Below are 16,507 nucleotides of genomic sequence, written 5' to 3'. Positions count from 1 at the left end.
GAATATGTATTCCTTATATAAATGAATGTATAATATAATAAGAATATGTTTTTCTTGAAATTAGTTTTTATTTAATATTTGACCCATATAGCAAGTATAAATTATATGTTTCTATATCATGTGTATACTGACAATGGCAATTGCACCCAGTGAGTGAATATAGACACAGTGTTTCTCTACCTGTAAGCAGTAGTCAATCCTCTCCAAGATGGTGGAGAAGTTGGGCCTGTCTTCAGGTTGATGCTGCCAACTCTGAGTCATTATTCGGTATCTGGGAGACAAACATACAAGGACAACTAATGAAAATATCCCTCCCTTTCCCCCTTGCACAAATACAAACAGCCAATCAAAAGGATATTTCTCGTAAGGCCTTGCCAGACACAGACCCACTCAAGCACTTCATCAAAAAGCTGTCTACGTCTTTTAATATTTCTTCTACATACATACATCGGTGACTGATTTAAATGCCACATGAACCGCCAGTTTGAGTGATTACCTTTGAGAGATTGCTTTGATATAGTATTAAATCTGGAGACAACCCATTGAGACGTTATCAAATCAAGCTTGTTCTTAATTGCTTGGCTGAATTGTTGGGCTTGTTGCTTTCATGCTATTTGCTTGGCTAATACAACACTCCTGTTGCGAAGCTGTTGTTCAGCCTGATGGAACTGCATGGGGGCTGTATTCGTTTTTTTTATTCCTTTCCCCCAAAAATTGTTTGATCACAAAAAGGAAAACTGACCTGGGATTTGAGGGGGCGATATTTAAGAATAACCTGGCTGCTTTTGAAGACATAGGGACTAGTGGATTATTAGAGCACAGAGTTAAATGTGTGTGTTATTCATGAATGAAGCTATATGGGTATGAGTGTGTTTGTGTATGCATGATAGCATCCTATATGCTTCAATTCTTTTTTTCTGCATACAAACAACATATTGACCTATTTATCTATAGGGGCAATGCATGGGTTTTCCTCTTTGAAGGAGCACATAGCACTGTACAGGAATTTCATTCACTTAAAGACAGACAGTGGCTATGTCATACTGTGCCAGTCTTTTTTAAGCTAAAAGACACAAAGGTCAAAAAGCTTAATGAATTAATACATTATACATAATTTAATACATTATTAAACAGACAAATGCGTCTGAAGAATGTAGAATATAGAATGCATTATACAGTCTAATGTCTAGACACATTTGGCTATAAGCAAATGTTATATATATATTTGACTTACACAGGTCCAGGGCAGTTTTTGGGAGGATCCATCCTACCACCGTTGGTGACAAACTCCAACACTTCCTGGTTACTGCGACTGGGGTAGGGCATATAACCCAGCGAGAAGATCTCCCACAGCAGAACACCAAATGACCTGGGAGAAAGAGAAGGACTTTAGTTCTTATTTCCAGAGATGTACGAGGGAGGAGAGAGAGGGAGGGGGAGCTAACGACGCAGCAGACCACTCACCACGTGTCCGTTTTGGATGTGAAGATGCCTTCCATGAAGGCTTCAGGTGGCATCCACTTCACGGGAAGCATGGCACGCCCACCCTTCCTGTAGTAGCTGGCTCTGCAGACACACACATTAGGAGTTTGGTGCTATTTGGCATTCTTCAAATGGATCAGGTTTGCATAGTGTGTAGACCATACTCTCTCCCCAGTATACAGTATTAGCTCAGTGCAAAGCTCTCACAGGTTGCAAGTTAACACTTGAAAACAGTATACTGATATCATGGCTGATTGCTACTGCAGTGTATATTGCTTTTTATCAGGCACCGTGAGAGAAAGAGAATGGAAGATTAAGAGATACAGCGAGCAGAGGCGAGGCGATGAGTTGATAAAATGGCAAAGAGAATGAAATGAGGAGAGAGACAGCACAAATAGATGAGGATACTCTCCCACCACCTCAAGCCCTCCACACACGCACATACATAAAAATATGAATGGATGAAAGGCCAGAGTTCACAGCAGCATTGCCATGGAAACAGCCTTCAAACCTATGGCTCCATCAGTCCTATTTACCCATTTAAACTGCTGGTCGATCTAAAACTGTTATTGGACGATTAGAATGCTGATCCTGTCAAAGTAGACCAAAACAAGCGGCTTTCCGAAAAAAGTATTTAAAAAAGTATCCTTATCTTGAAGAGAAAATAAATTGATTCCTCTCTGGACAGAGTTGGTTTAAACTAGTTATACTCTCATGCTAGGCTTGTAATCTGATGTGCGACGTGCTGTAAAACAGCCTGCTGATAACTGCCTCTGCCTGATTCATCATCTTTCCACTGGTCAACCCACACCAAGGAGACAACCATGGAGACAGACAAGCCTGGATGACCAGGGAGGTACGTGTAACGCTCAAAGCACGGAATGAGCAGTAGCATTCACCCCCATTATCATGAAGTGCTTCGAGAGGCTGGTAAAGGACCACATTGTCTCCAGACTCCCCCCCACATTTGACCCGTACCAGTTTCCTAACCGCTCTACAGAGGATGCCATTGCCTCTGCCCTCCACCTGAGCTTAGAACACCTGGAAGGGAAGAAGTCACATGTGCGAATGTTGTTCCTGGACTTCAACTCAGCGTTCAATACCATCATCCCGCAGCATCTGGTGAGCAAACTGGCCCCCCTTGGTTTCAGCACCCCCCTATGTAACTGGCTGAAGTCCCTGCAGAGGGTGGTGAGGACAGCGGAGAAAATCATTCGGTCCTGACTTCCTCCCATCCAGGATATTGCAAAGAAACGCTGTTTGACGGGGCTCACAATATCAACACCCGCACCATGGACTGTTCTCACTGCTGAACTCTGGAAAGAGGTTCCGCAGCCTTCGATGCAGAACAACCAGGTTCTTCAACAGCTTTATCCCACAAGCCATGCGACTGCTGAACTTAAAATAATAATCCCCCCTCACACACTCTTACAGGACTGCTTCACTGGACTGTGTAATATAAATAATTCGTTAGCATTTTTTTAAATACTTTTACGAGCATTTGTATACATAGCTTAATACATATAACTGGCTGTAATATATGTAATATAGATTTTAGACATAGTTTTGATACATAGTGTATATACCTATTTATGTAAGCACATCCCAGCACTATCCTGAGCCTACTGAAATGAAATTTCGTTCTTATCTTACTGTAAAGTGAAATTGAATGACAATAAAGGTGATTGAACTGAACTGATGAGCCCCGTGGATCAGCAAGACATGCACCTACAATACACACACACACACCCCTCTATGAGCCACTCTGAGGACACAAAGGTGAGCCTCTGGATTGGCACACACATAATCAGACAATCACACAGCACACATAAACTGTTTAACAGACTGTGTGATGAGATCTGTTTGAAGACGAAAGGCAGGAGAGGCCTATAAAAAGGACACATTTTACATTACAGCTTTCACTGGCGAGACCAGAATTTTTACGACGCTTGATTCAACGTGTCTGTGAGGTATTCCGAGATACGACCTTAGGAGCCTCTGCTTATATACTGAAGCAAGTGGTAATATTGTCCTAACAGTTCATGTCTTCATAATATAAGAACTCATTTTGTGGTAATGGCAGCTGGCAGGAGCTGTGGTCAGACGGTTATCGATGCCTGTCGCCGCGGTAACCTAAGGACCCACAGGTGGATAGTGGCGGTGAAGCAAGCTGTCAAGCTGAAGGAGGCCTTCCGGACTTGGATGGCCCAGGGGTCTCCTGAAGCAGCAGACATGTACCGTCAGGCCAGAAGGGCTACAGCGGCGATGGCAAATGTTATGTACTTGGAGAAGGCTTATGATCGTATCCCACGGGACACTGCAGGAGAATGAAGTACCGGGGGCCGTTACTACAGCCACTCGTACACTTCGCAAGGTTTTTTAAGGTAACACACCTTGGTATGCTAACTTGCAGTTGCTCATGTCAAAGAGATGAAGTTGGTTTAACGTGGGTACAGGAATGCCAAATCATTCATTCTGATGTGTGAAAGTGTGTGGGTGAGAGGAAGTCGGAGTTTGAGGGAGTGAGTTAGAGAAGCATGGGTGACGAGGACAGAAAGGAAAGAGATAGGAGGATGAATAAGAGGCCAAAAACAGGAGATGGAAATAAAGAGTTTGAAGGTGACGTAAAAGAACCCATGAAGACAGAAAGGTCGTGAGTAAAGTCCTGTGTGTGTTGTCGCTCACTTGTCTGTGACCTCCAAGGGTGTCAGGGCTTGCTTACAGTCAAGAATACACTGCTTGTAAATGGTAAATGGACTGCATTTACATAGCGCGTTTTGTACTTTAGCGGCGCTCAAAGCGCTTTACAATTTTGCCTCTCATTCACCCATTCAAACTTCGAATCTACAGAACATTATTCAAATGCACAGGCAGTGTAATGAAACAGCGAAATGTCTAAAACGTTTAAAAACACACACTCACAAGGCGCCGGCCTGCCCATCGGGAGCAACTTGGGGTTCAGAGTCGAGCTCAAGGATACTCCGGCACACGGCCTGTGAGGAGTCAGGGATCGAACCTCCAACGACCCTCTCTACCCCCTGAGCCACAGCCGCCCCGGCTATTGGGCTTGCGTACTAGTGTGTCTGAATGACAAAGTGTATGTTTATCATACATACACCTGCATGTTTTCCAGCATACTTTATTGTGTGTGTAGTCCCTTGCTTCTAGGGGTAAGATTTACACAGTAAGCTTGTCGTCTCCCTACCTTGTCACTCAACTCCCCAGTGACCAAACTCAAACCGACATCTCCCAGGCAAAAAGGAACTGACATTCTGGCTAGTGCACGTCAGATTACAAGATCCCCCTAATAAACAAATTCTAGGCACCAAGAACACTCAGCATGGTACCTGATAAATCTTCAGCTGCAATTAGAGCCAGCTATCCTAACAGTCATCCCTAAGGAGTTGCATGGCAGCCAACTTCCTTTCCTCTCACCAGTGATTAAAACTATCTTGCAAGGATAATCTTCCATCATGTTAATATGGCTGAAAGTTGTCTGAGACTGTTGAAACAGTCTTGTTTTTCATTTCATTTTCAGTCGCTGTTTCATTTCACTGCCTGTGCATTTGAATAATGTTCTGTAGATTCGAAAAAAAGCATTATGCGCAACAGGAGATGATTTAAAAAGGAGTGTGCGTCTCAAAACATACAAGAAAGAATAGCTGATATTGTATGGTAACCTGACTCGCCAGATGGTTTGTTACACATGACCATCTGGGAAATCGTCCATAGAAACTGTATGAAAAAAGGCAGGGTCTTTTAAAAGATATTGGGGGGTGATTGGATGAACCATCTGTCTATCAAGGTCTAACTTCAACCACACATGTAGCTGCCAATAGTTCCTCATAGTGTGCTGATTGGTCCAAACCACTGTTTCGTGCACACATGGATAACTTGCAGCTTGGCATGATGGATCCTTGCCTCATCCTTAACTGTATGGTGCATACAACTAACTTGGGTTAGGAGACATTTAGAATGGAAACAGGTTGGGTGGTTAACTGACACAAAGTGAGCCTGACTGTAGACTAGTACTGTAAGTACTACAAGTTATGCACTAGTAGATTTTAGTTTTTGGTGAGACCTTACCTGTAAATGTCCCTGGCCATCCCAAAGTCTCCAATCTTGGCCACTCTCCCAGGTCCTTTGCAGGTCAAGAGGCAGTTTCGAGCCGCAATGTCCCTGGAGAAAAGCAGAGCCATTATGCAGTTGATTCAGTAGTAGTAGAGTGCATTATTCACATCCCTGAGCATACAGTAAATATTTCACATACACCAAAAATAAATTAGACTCTGGCTAGTAATCAATAAATCGGGCCACAGTTTTCTTTATACTGTACAGTGTCCTTTGGCCCAGTTTCCCAGACATGGATTAAGCCTAGTCCTAAAGTGTGAGAACAACTTAATGAAGATCTCCACTGAAAAGATGAGTAAAAAGAGTTGTAAAATAATTCACCTTTTAGGGAAGTAGCTTAATTTCATGTTCATTGTTCATGAGAACAATCCTATCTTTAATTGAAGTAAATAAATTATCGCTCATCAAGAATTATTGGCACCCTAACAAATTATTATGAACAAAACGTATCTGAAGCATGTTTTACATTTATATTCAACTTTTTCAAAGTTGATCAGAGTGTTTAGGAACTTTCAAGCAGTAATCCTTGACTTCCTGTTTCACAGGGGTATAAATATGAGGTGGCACAGAGGCCATATTCCCTTAATCATACTGTATATCATGATATATGTATGGGTATTGCTATTTTCTGAAAGGTTCAACAATTGTTGTCAACAGAAAAGCTGAAAAGTCACTAAGTATCTCAACAGAGAAAAACAAACAGCTGATAGCTTCTACATATCCCAGTATGAGTGCATTTGTCACCCGCTTCTAATAAATTGAGCACACCGCTAAGGATTAAAGGCTTACTGTTATAAGCGCAGGCAAACAATAAATGGTCTCTCCAGCGTCTTAATCACTTCTTATGAAAATATAAGAAAACCAACAATGCCTCTAATGGTATATGGAGTCAGGTGGCTGAGCGGTGAGGGAGTCGGACTAGTAATCCGAAGGTTGCCAATCCGAAGGTTGCGATTCCCGGTCATGCCAACTGACGTTGTGTCCTTGGGCAAGGCACTTCACCCTACTTGCCTCGGGGGAATGTCCCTGTACTTACTGTAAGTCGCTCTGGATAAGAGCGTCTGCTAAATGACTAAATGTAAATGTAAATGTAAATGTATGTTCACTGCGGTGTGCCATAAAAATGTATGCTGTATGCATCCTTACACTCCAAAAGAATGTGAAGGTGAGCTGAAAATTGCATGTTTGGGGTGCTGGCTGGATTTCAACTCCAAAAGTCACAGCAATATTATACTTGCCGATCACTGTCAAATACAGCGGAATAACTACATTACTGTAACAGAATGGTGCCCCCCCTGAAAATATCTCAAGTGGTGGTGGGGGAGTAGCATGAATATACAGTACACTGGTAAAGGTGGCACAGTGCTTAGCACTGTCACCTCACAGCAAGAAGGTCCTGGTTGGAGTTCCTGCTTGGGGCTCAGGTGGGCCATCTCTGGCCTTTCGGTGTGGAGTTTGCATGTTCTTCCAGTGCCCACAAGGATTTCCTGCACAATGAACCCCGATATGAAAATATGCAGAAAAGATAGCCCTCCTGACCCGATGTCCCTGGCCAGGCATGGGGTGAGCACTTGGACTTGGCCCCCAGCTGCCTTGATTAGGCTGATCACCGCTTTCTGGCTGCCCCTCGGAGGGGAGCAACAGGATCCACCCATGACATTTTACCTCTGCCTTTTGAATTCAAATCTTTTGGGGAAAATCTTATTTTTCAATGTTTTCATTGAAAATGCAAAGAAAAGATTTAATCGGTGGACACTTGAGCATGTGTGTGTGTGTGTTGTCACTCCCTCACATGATTAATAAAGTCTTCTTCTTCTAAGTCTGTGAGGTTTGGTGCGATGTGTGCGCGTGTGTGTCTGTGACAGTGCAGGTGTTTTTACTTAAACACAATTAGGAAGATTGATGACTTTTTTTGCAGATGTTGAGTAAATGCTTTAATTGGGCTAGTTTGTCACTGTACTATTCTCAGGCTGGAGGTTGGGGCAGACATGATCAGGGAGGTATGGACAAACGCTCAGGTGAAGTGAAGACGGCAAAAGCTAAAGTAACTGGCAGAGCAGAACAGGTAAGCTGTCGGTTCCATCTGCTGTTCCCGTCCCCTGGTTAAGAGATTTGGACCCCCATCTGTTGATTTTGGATGCTGTCTACGCACATGCCTGTGTGTGTTTGAAAATGTACAGAGCTGTGTGTGTGTGTGTGGGGGGGGGGGGGGGGGGGGCTACCTGTGTATGAACTGGTTTTCCTCCAGGTACTGGCAGCCCCTAGCTATGTCTCTGGCCACATTGAGAAGGTCCACCATGGAAAGACTGGATGGGTGCTCCTGAGAGAGAGAGAGAGAGAGAGAGAGAGAGAGAGAGAGAGAGAGAGAGAGAGAGAGAGAGAGAGAGAGAGACAGACAGACAGACAGACAGACACAGAAAAAGGAAAGAGAGGAAAAAACGAGTGACCAAGACAAACCAACATGTTTGGGGGCATGCAGTTGAATGGAAGATACAGTAAAACCCTTTTCACACCAGACGCGTTACGGCTGCGACGCAACCAGGTTTAGCTGTCTTCACAGCATTTCAGAAGAGGAGCTCTGCGAGGCAGCTGTATTGGCAAGTTCGTGAGATACTAATGTGTGTGCTATTTGTGGATTTTAGGCGTCATACAACTAGTGTTGCTCAACTTCTAGGATGAATCTCTCGTCGTCCATGATGTGAAATCTTTAAATTTCTGGCCTTTTGCCACGGAAATACAACCAGGAGTCTGCACGCGGTGTTTAAATGCACTCTGTGTTTTAATCAGAATCAGAATTGAATTACCAAGTAAGTGTACACCAACAAGGAATTGACTGTTGTGGGCAGGTGCATACACTAAAGGTATAATAACCATACAGAATCTTAGCATTAGTCTTGGACTTTAGTTTGGAAAAGCGCCACGGTGCGTCTGGTGTGCACTGCACCATCGACTAAAGGGGCCGCAATCATCCGCGATCAGCTCCGACATCCGCGTCACCCTCACAGACGCCCTCCAGTGTGAAGCACAGACTGACTTGGAAGCCAGACGCACAGAAAGGCAGTACTGCAAAAAGACATTCCACATTGGCCTAACTGTAGGCAGCTCGACTCAATTAGCTTCAAACGACCTAAAGATTCCTCTGACTGCCCACCCCGAGAAAGAGCTTCTTTTGGCGCTTACCAGCCTGGGCCTGGTCTCTCTCAGGAAACTTTTGAGATCTCCTCCAGCCATGAGCTCCAGTAGGATGAAGCGAGGCAGGGCCTGCAGACTCACACCTATACAGCATACTATGTTCTGGTGGCTGAACTTACTAGAGAGTGTTAGATGAAGTATGGATGAAGAGAAGAGACAAAACGGAAAAGAAAAATGAGAAGATGTATCTCTTTCATTTCCCTCTCAATGCATGAGCTTTTGTGTGTGGGGAATGTGCATCATGTGTGTTTGTGTGGAAATGAGTACGTTTCCACTGCCCATGGACGTCTCTGCTAGTTTGTGTGGCTCTTACCTAATTATGAGAGCCTCCATTAGGAAGTCCAGTTCATCCTGCTCTGAGCACACTTCAGGAAGAGTCTAGAACATGGATGAACATAGCCACATGTAAGAGATCCAGAGTACACAGACTTCCATCTGATCAGTCCGACAGATGCTTAATCGGCCTGTACAACACAGTATATTTGTTCAATTCACCTTGACGGCTACTTGCATGGGACTGGGCTCTCCAGGAATCCCAACCGCCAACCCTTCGTATACCTCTCCAAATGCCCCATGCCCCAGGCCCCTGTGCAATGTAAGCGCACACACACTTTTAACAGTTTTACACAGCACGGAAACAGCATTAAACCACTTTTTTGGAATGTGACCTCCATTTTTCGAGCTTTCTTCAGTGTTTCTGCTGTAGTCTTGCCTGCAGCATACATCACACCTTTAGTTATCGCCCACATCTACTCAGGGATTCAACCTCCTTTAGGCTTTTGTACCTCAAAACAAACTACCGAAGCCAGACACCAACGCACTTTTCCCTTTCAGACACACACACAAACACACACACATTTCCCATTACCTGGTGAGAGAGATATTGCGCCGTGGCACCTCCTTCAGGTCATTGACTGAGGCAGTCTTGCCAGCAAAGCAGTAGTTGGGGTTGTAGTCAGTCATGATGGTTGATGCCCTTAGCTTGCTCAGTTTACAGTCTGGGCTTTGCAGCTCCAGCTGAATAGACTGCAACTCCGTGTGTTTGCGTCTGTACACTGAAAAGACGAGTGGAAAAGAGATACCTTTATTTCTTTTTTTACCCAGAGAGACGCTCAGTAGTTGCAGAATTGAAACCTTACCTAAGATTGTATTATCTTTCAAACAAACATGAATAACTCTTAATTAATACCATTTGTTTGCAAACTATATAGAGTAACTGACTGGTGAGAGTGTGTTTTAAATTGTTGGATGAAGTTAGATTACGTAATGTCAGAATTTTCTTATTGTTGGTTGCAAGTGTTATAAACAGCATACAGAACCATTTGCTGCTACTGCCATATTATGTAACCTAATGTGCAGTAATAATGTAGTAATAATAATTATAATAATAAGGCTGGCCCACTGTTGTGTTGCAGAGCTGCTCTGAAGAGTGCTTTGCATTAAAACAGATTGAGCAACGAACACATACATTTCAAAGCTGTCTTTTATGTTGGTAGGTAACTGACCAAACTAACGACCAAAGTTCTAAACTTACTAGTTAATGATAGTCCAAGAAACACATATTATACTAGTACTGACTTGAAATGTTCATAAGTCTCTTTATCTAGAGATTGAAGTCAAGTAGTCATGAGTTCATGTTGGGTTGCAACTTAAGTGTGACTTGAGTCCATGTCTCAGACTTGTTGCCATGTCTGTACTAAACATAAGCACACTCTCTTTATCTCCATATATGACACAAACATGATGCACACAAAACGCAATAAGGACACACACACGCACGTAAGAGAGGCCCTGGCTCATTCTGTACACACATTACTTATGGAGAGGACTGTTTATGTGTACAGTGCGTGTTTGCGTATAAGCAGCAATTCATTGCTGAATGTGCCAGCTAATTGATGAGCTCTGTCACCCTAAGCTTAACCAGCAATCCATCATTAGCACTGTTTGTTCATCACGGCGACACTGGTATAGATTCCATTGCTAGTAAATCATGTGATGATAGAGCGTGTGGCTTGATGGCTCAATGAGTGCATCCGTCTGGTGGTGATAGCGTTCAGTCATGCCCTCTCATGCGCGCACGCACACACATCACAGACATCCACTGGCGAATGCTTCTGAGGCTGTGTTGTACAGCACGTGTGCATGCTGATTTTGTATGCATTGGCATATGCACGGATGTGTGTTGAGGTATGGTAGCCCTTAGTCACACAATCTGTGGTACTTTGCACACAGACATTCCACTGATGGAGGCTGCCATCTGTGTTCACATTTGTGTGTGTGTGTGTGTGTGTTAGAAGTGCATATGTCTGGGCATGATGGCTCTCAGTCCAGCACTGTCTTACACAGAAGCCAGACATCCGCAGGCAAATTGCAATCAAGCATCAGTCTGTCTTTACCCACAGTTTCATCAACCTCCCGAGTGTTTCATTACAGTACACACAGTTGTACTGCTTCAGTGTGTTTTTGAGCGTGTTATGGTTGTGTGCATCCTGTCAGCCTGCGTTTGATGTCTAGGATGTGGATAAAGGTCATTGTAGTAGGAGTGTTTGTGTTTGTGTCTGCGTGTGCATTCTGTGTATCGCAACTCACTAATCATCACCCCGGACACAGCCAGCAGAAGGGCGGCGATGAGGGCTGAGGTACCGACGGACAACCCCAGAGCCAGGTGGGACAGCGAGGGCTGTGGTGACAGGACAGACACCTCTGTAAAAGAGGGGGTTGATTACACCAACTGGCAACCCAGAGTACCAGAAATTCCTTGTGGCAGTGACCTTTGTTTTAATCAATGCGATTGATTTGAAACCAGGACAACAGAGAGAAGGAGACAGCGGTTGCATCTTGATAGACTTCTGCAGGCTTCTTTTTCTGTTCCCTTCTCTCACCTGATCTAAAGATGTTGGATGATTGAGACAAATAGTGTCAATAATGCCCCCTATGTGTGACAAAACTGTAGTTGCAGGAAAGGGACGAACAGACCATCTGAACTATTAAGACATGCTCGTATATTATTTGCCCTCAGCTCAGGTCACCCATTGTTACCGGTTTTCCTGAAGATGGATCATAATTACACTTCATTAACAATCTCTTTGAAACAAGATAATTCAATATATTACATCGGCTATACAGCTTAATTACTTGAGAAATAATTCATTACCACTTAATTAACATTTTTGATCTATTACAGGCACTGGCTAATTCATCCAAATTAATATACATATCTGATGAGCTAAAGCCTATAAACTGAGCTTCCATTTGACTGAGGTCAAATGCAAACATTGGTGGAATGGTGTGTTTCTGTGCGTGTTACATGTTTGTGCGGTTACTTGCTTTGTCATTGTTTGTGTGTTTCTGCGCATGCCTGTCTGTCTCCATTTGCGACTATCTGCATCTGCCTGTGTGTGTAAGTTTGTATGAGTGAGTGCATGTGTGTATGAGGGTTCCTCTAACCGGTGTGGTTGATGCACGATACTCCGTCGGAGTCCAAGACGAGGTCCTCGTCACAGTAGCACACGGTCCCCTCCTCTGTGTGATGGCACTCGTTCATCTCACAGTGGCTGCAGTTCTGCACCTGGCTGATGATCACTTCACCATTACCTTCCATACCTGAAATCGACACACACATACATGCTCACACAATTAGGAGTGGGTGAGTAAGTGAGTATGAATGAATGAGGGAAAGATGGTGTGTGTGTGTGTGTGTGTGTGAGTGTGAGTGTGAGTGTGAGTGTGAGAGAGAGAGAGAGAGAGAGAGAGAGAGAGAGAGAGAGAGAGAGAGAGAGAGAGAGAGAGAGAGAGAGAGAGAGAGAGAGAGAGAGAGAGAGAGAGAGAGAGAGAGAGAGAGAGAGAGTAGCAAAGAGGCATCTGCATTATTATTGACGGAATGACTGCCTTCTGCCTTTCTGTGAGGACTGTATCAGAACTCCACAGTACAGACTGAACTACTAATGTAAAGCATTAAAATTATTAAATGTGTCTGGGGTAATGCCAGCAAAACAGGAACACTCCCTGGCTTTCTCCACTGTGTGGCTCAACTACCTTTAAGAGGATCCATAAACATCTCCACGTTGTGGCTCAACTACCTTTAAGAGGATCCATAAACATTTCCCCGTCTGGGCTGATGAAGGACGAGCCGTCCTCCCCATCCTGTTTTGGATTGTTGGCTTCACTGGTGTTGCCCCCTGGACACAAGAACCAATAGATTAAATGTCATTAAATTAAGACGATTGTTTTGAAAAGCTCCCCAAGAATGATTGATACCATTGGCCACATAGTAGAGATACAAAGAAGTAGTCTGCAAGACTTCACAATAAGGTCACATTAACCACCATGTAACTACATAGCAATACCCATGGTGACAACATTATACTGTAGTGACATAGGAACTGCTGGCATAATTAAAATTACACAAGTGAAACTTGGCATGGGGGAGGTTGGGCTTTACAGGAGTAAGTGGATTTTAACGTTGATCTTGTTTTGATTACACAATCTTCAATTCCCATACTGAGTCTTGGAATTTATTTGTAATTGCTAATAATGCTTAACACTGCACAGTTTGAATATGAATTCCTATGTACCTACAATGCTTTTACTAAAGGTATTACAACATAGTAAATTGGTAGTTATATGTAACATTGATGTAAAGTGCCAAATCGTCTTATTCTGTATGTCTGAATGGAGATGGAAGAAATACATGGCCTCGTTGACAACCTTTTAAACATCCACTGCTGGCCATTAGATCAAATCAAGCACACAGACCTGCTTATTAAGCAAGGTCAGAAAAATGTAATGCTCTTTGGCAGAACGGGTTTCCATGGCCAAGCAGACACACCCAAGCCAGGCGTCGGCTGTAGTGCTTTACATTGTTAGACTTTGCAGCAGAAAGAACTATTTCTTTTGGAGTGATGATCACACCGTGAACAAATCTGGGTTTGACGGATGTCAATGGAACCCTAAGTACCTGACTAAATTGTGCAGATGCCAAAGTTTGGTAGAAGAGTAATTATTTGTGCAGGTATGGTTTACTTTTCCCAATAATATGTCATCTCAAAGGCACAGCCTCTGAAAGCCATTCTGGAAGGTTCTATGCTTCTAACTTTGAGTCAACAGTTTGCAGACGGTTCTTTATTGTTTCATCATGATGATTCCCCCAATGAGGTCCTTACCTACAGACATGGTTTGTGGAGATAAATTTCGAATTATTTTGAGCTTTCAAACAACTTCAACCCTAATCTCATGAATTTGGACACCCATTGTGAGTCTGGCTTAATAACTTGACATAACAAACGCTCTTGACTGAATAGAAAAAAATCTTGAGTGTAACAACATCCTTCCCTGAAGAAAAGTGGAAGACAATAAAGCAGCAAAAGGGCAAAAGAATGACCTGTAAATTAATACCCCTAATCTTTGAATGATACATCCTACAAAACAGTCCACATATTTACGGCCATGTATTGAGCATAAATCCACAAATGAGCTAATAAGCTAATTAGCTAATAGTAATTAGTAGTACTTCTACACATTGTGATAATTACTACTAATTACTTAGTAATCATGTTATGGATCATAATGAATCCTTGACGCACCTCTGTATCCGCCCCCGCCTCCACCAGACATGCAGGCCCCCCCGCCACCTCCAAAACCACCCCTGGTCTGCCAGCTGAAAGTCTGACACGGCTGCCCTCCATGGCCGCCCAGCACCAGGGGCCTCCCGCCCGGGGTCCCAGGGGTGCTGTCGTTCCAGCCTCCACCTCCACCTAAGAGAGACACACACCCACACTTACTCGGGCTCTTCTCATTCCACATTGTGGGCACACGGCAGACATCCTTACGTGGGAGATGGAATATGCTTCACTATACGTGATCCATAATGAATGGAAAGTCTACTGACTGCAATAACAAAACAAGGACAAAAACAACAGACGCAGTCACACATCACCAAAGAGGACAAAACGGAGTGAGACAGTGTTGCGCAACTGTTCCATGCTTCACTGTTTACACCAGTTAAAAAGAGACTCCAACTCACACCTTCCTTTCCAGTCATGCCCTTTGTTGTCTCCCAAAGCCACACACCCCAGACACACACAAACAAGGAAATCCACTCTGGTTCCAATCACACCAGAAGTACTTCATTTTTCATACTTGCCAGGTTCCCCTCTAAGTCAATGTAGGGCACTCTAAAGCTAGCTCATGTTCAGAGGGACTGCATCATCTCCAAACAATTGAATAATAAATGCTTTTCTCTGGCAGAAATAAATAACAACACACCCTACACATCAGACAACGCCTTGTTTAGACAACAGAGACAAACAGATATCCTGTATGTAGTGCAAATAGTTGTGCATCTGTTCATATTGATACTAAATGATCTTGAGCTGGTAAAAGGAGGATAAACACATGCATAGCGAGCTCTGGCTCTTACTCAAAACCTCAAGGACACATGAAATGTTTACAAGTAAGAAGAGTCGTCTCCCTTGGAACATCAGCTGAATGCGAAAGAGCCTGGATTTGCATGGAACTCCATTATCGGGTTTACTTATTAAAATGTCTATTGGGGCACCTACTTCCTCAAGATATGCATGTACCCTTCTTGATGTACAAAGTTGATGCCATACTTACTGGGTGCAGTGTCAGCACCTTCTACACCACATACTGTATCTTCACCAAAGAATATTTTGTCCATAGTTATCTCCATCAATGCATATCTAGTCTCTAATTACAAGATTGTTCAGGGTTTCAACCCTGAGAGGAGAGTCATTAATAACTTTCCCGTTGCAGTGTTAGCAGAGAGTGGGAGAGCTCGCCCTTTCAGCCAGAAGGATCTCAAACTTCAACCAGAAAGCACAAGGAACACATGTATTTGTGGGTATGTAGACATGCAATGCCCAAAAGACATATACTCACTCGCACACACTAAACGAATACCCATTAATGCAAAAGGTGCTGGTACACAGTATATATTCATGCAGTATGAAAACCAAACACACCTGATGCACCGGACTTTCCATTACGCCCTTGCACAGCGGGGTCAGTGTCTATGAGCTCCTCCTGGCTACCCGATTGGCTACTGTACCCACGGCCCCCACCTCCTGCTGCAATGATCAGAGGGATATGGACTCCCTTCTCCACCTGTAATAATGGTGATGTTTTGTTTTGAGTGAGATGTGACCTTGAATACATTGTTGGGTCTCACGGGTTGATGCCATTTCTTCTCCTCAGAACTGCCCAGTTTTGACTGCCCACGATAACTCTCTTAGCAGGAATAAAAAACAACAACATTCTACTATCCTGTTAAAATTGGGATGTAACTTTTTTTCTTCATTTTGGCTAATCACTTGGCTGCATGAAGTAGTTTTAATTAGAGTCCTTTTGAGAAAACCAGTGCTACGTCTGCTACTGGAGCCTATTGTTACACAGAACGGAAGACATACATTGAGATGAACGAATGGCTATTACACAGCTGATAAAGAATGGTACTGATATCTCGTTTAAGGCAAATTTTTGTGTGGCATTGCTTTTCCAGATCGTGTGATAGAAGATGAGACTGGGGCAAAGAATCTACCACAGCGCCAAATAACAAAGTTTCCTTATCTCATCACATCATACATTTCTAATCAACGCATGTATTTCATTTTTTTTTTCATTCCAACAAATGAAAAAAATCCAACCACGAGCGGTTCACAACGAGTAGTTAAAGAAGACCCAG

The 16,507-nt window shown here is 43.4% G+C and overlaps 1 protein-coding gene across 1 annotated transcript in view; it reads right to left on the bottom strand.

The window, feature by feature from the left end:
• Positions 1-16,507, bottom strand: part of alk (ALK receptor tyrosine kinase) — a 52,103-nt gene that overhangs the window by 1,209 nt on the left and 34,387 nt on the right. Inside the window, exons 11-24 of the mRNA XM_067243378.1 lie at positions 15,789-15,930; positions 14,388-14,558; positions 12,885-12,983; positions 12,253-12,408; positions 11,395-11,508; positions 9,674-9,860; positions 9,301-9,391; positions 9,119-9,183; positions 8,794-8,923; positions 7,836-7,933; positions 5,569-5,661; positions 1,465-1,566; positions 1,235-1,369; positions 181-271 (exon numbers count right to left, since the gene is read on the bottom strand). Coding sequence (XP_067099479.1) covers positions 181-271; positions 1,235-1,369; positions 1,465-1,566; positions 5,569-5,661; positions 7,836-7,933; positions 8,794-8,923; positions 9,119-9,183; positions 9,301-9,391; positions 9,674-9,860; positions 11,395-11,508; positions 12,253-12,408; positions 12,885-12,983; positions 14,388-14,558; positions 15,789-15,930 — 1,674 coding nt within the window. The remainder of the gene's footprint in view (positions 1-180; positions 272-1,234; positions 1,370-1,464; positions 1,567-5,568; positions 5,662-7,835; positions 7,934-8,793; positions 8,924-9,118; positions 9,184-9,300; positions 9,392-9,673; positions 9,861-11,394; positions 11,509-12,252; positions 12,409-12,884; positions 12,984-14,387; positions 14,559-15,788; positions 15,931-16,507) is intronic.

Source organism: Osmerus mordax, chromosome 9 (assembly GCF_038355195.1).
Source record: "Osmerus mordax isolate fOsmMor3 chromosome 9, fOsmMor3.pri, whole genome shotgun sequence".
NCBI classification, from domain to species: domain Eukaryota; kingdom Metazoa; phylum Chordata; class Actinopteri; order Osmeriformes; family Osmeridae; genus Osmerus; species Osmerus mordax.
The sequence above is the reverse complement of the archived record's forward strand: the minus strand, read 5'-3'. Positions and strand labels throughout refer to the sequence as shown.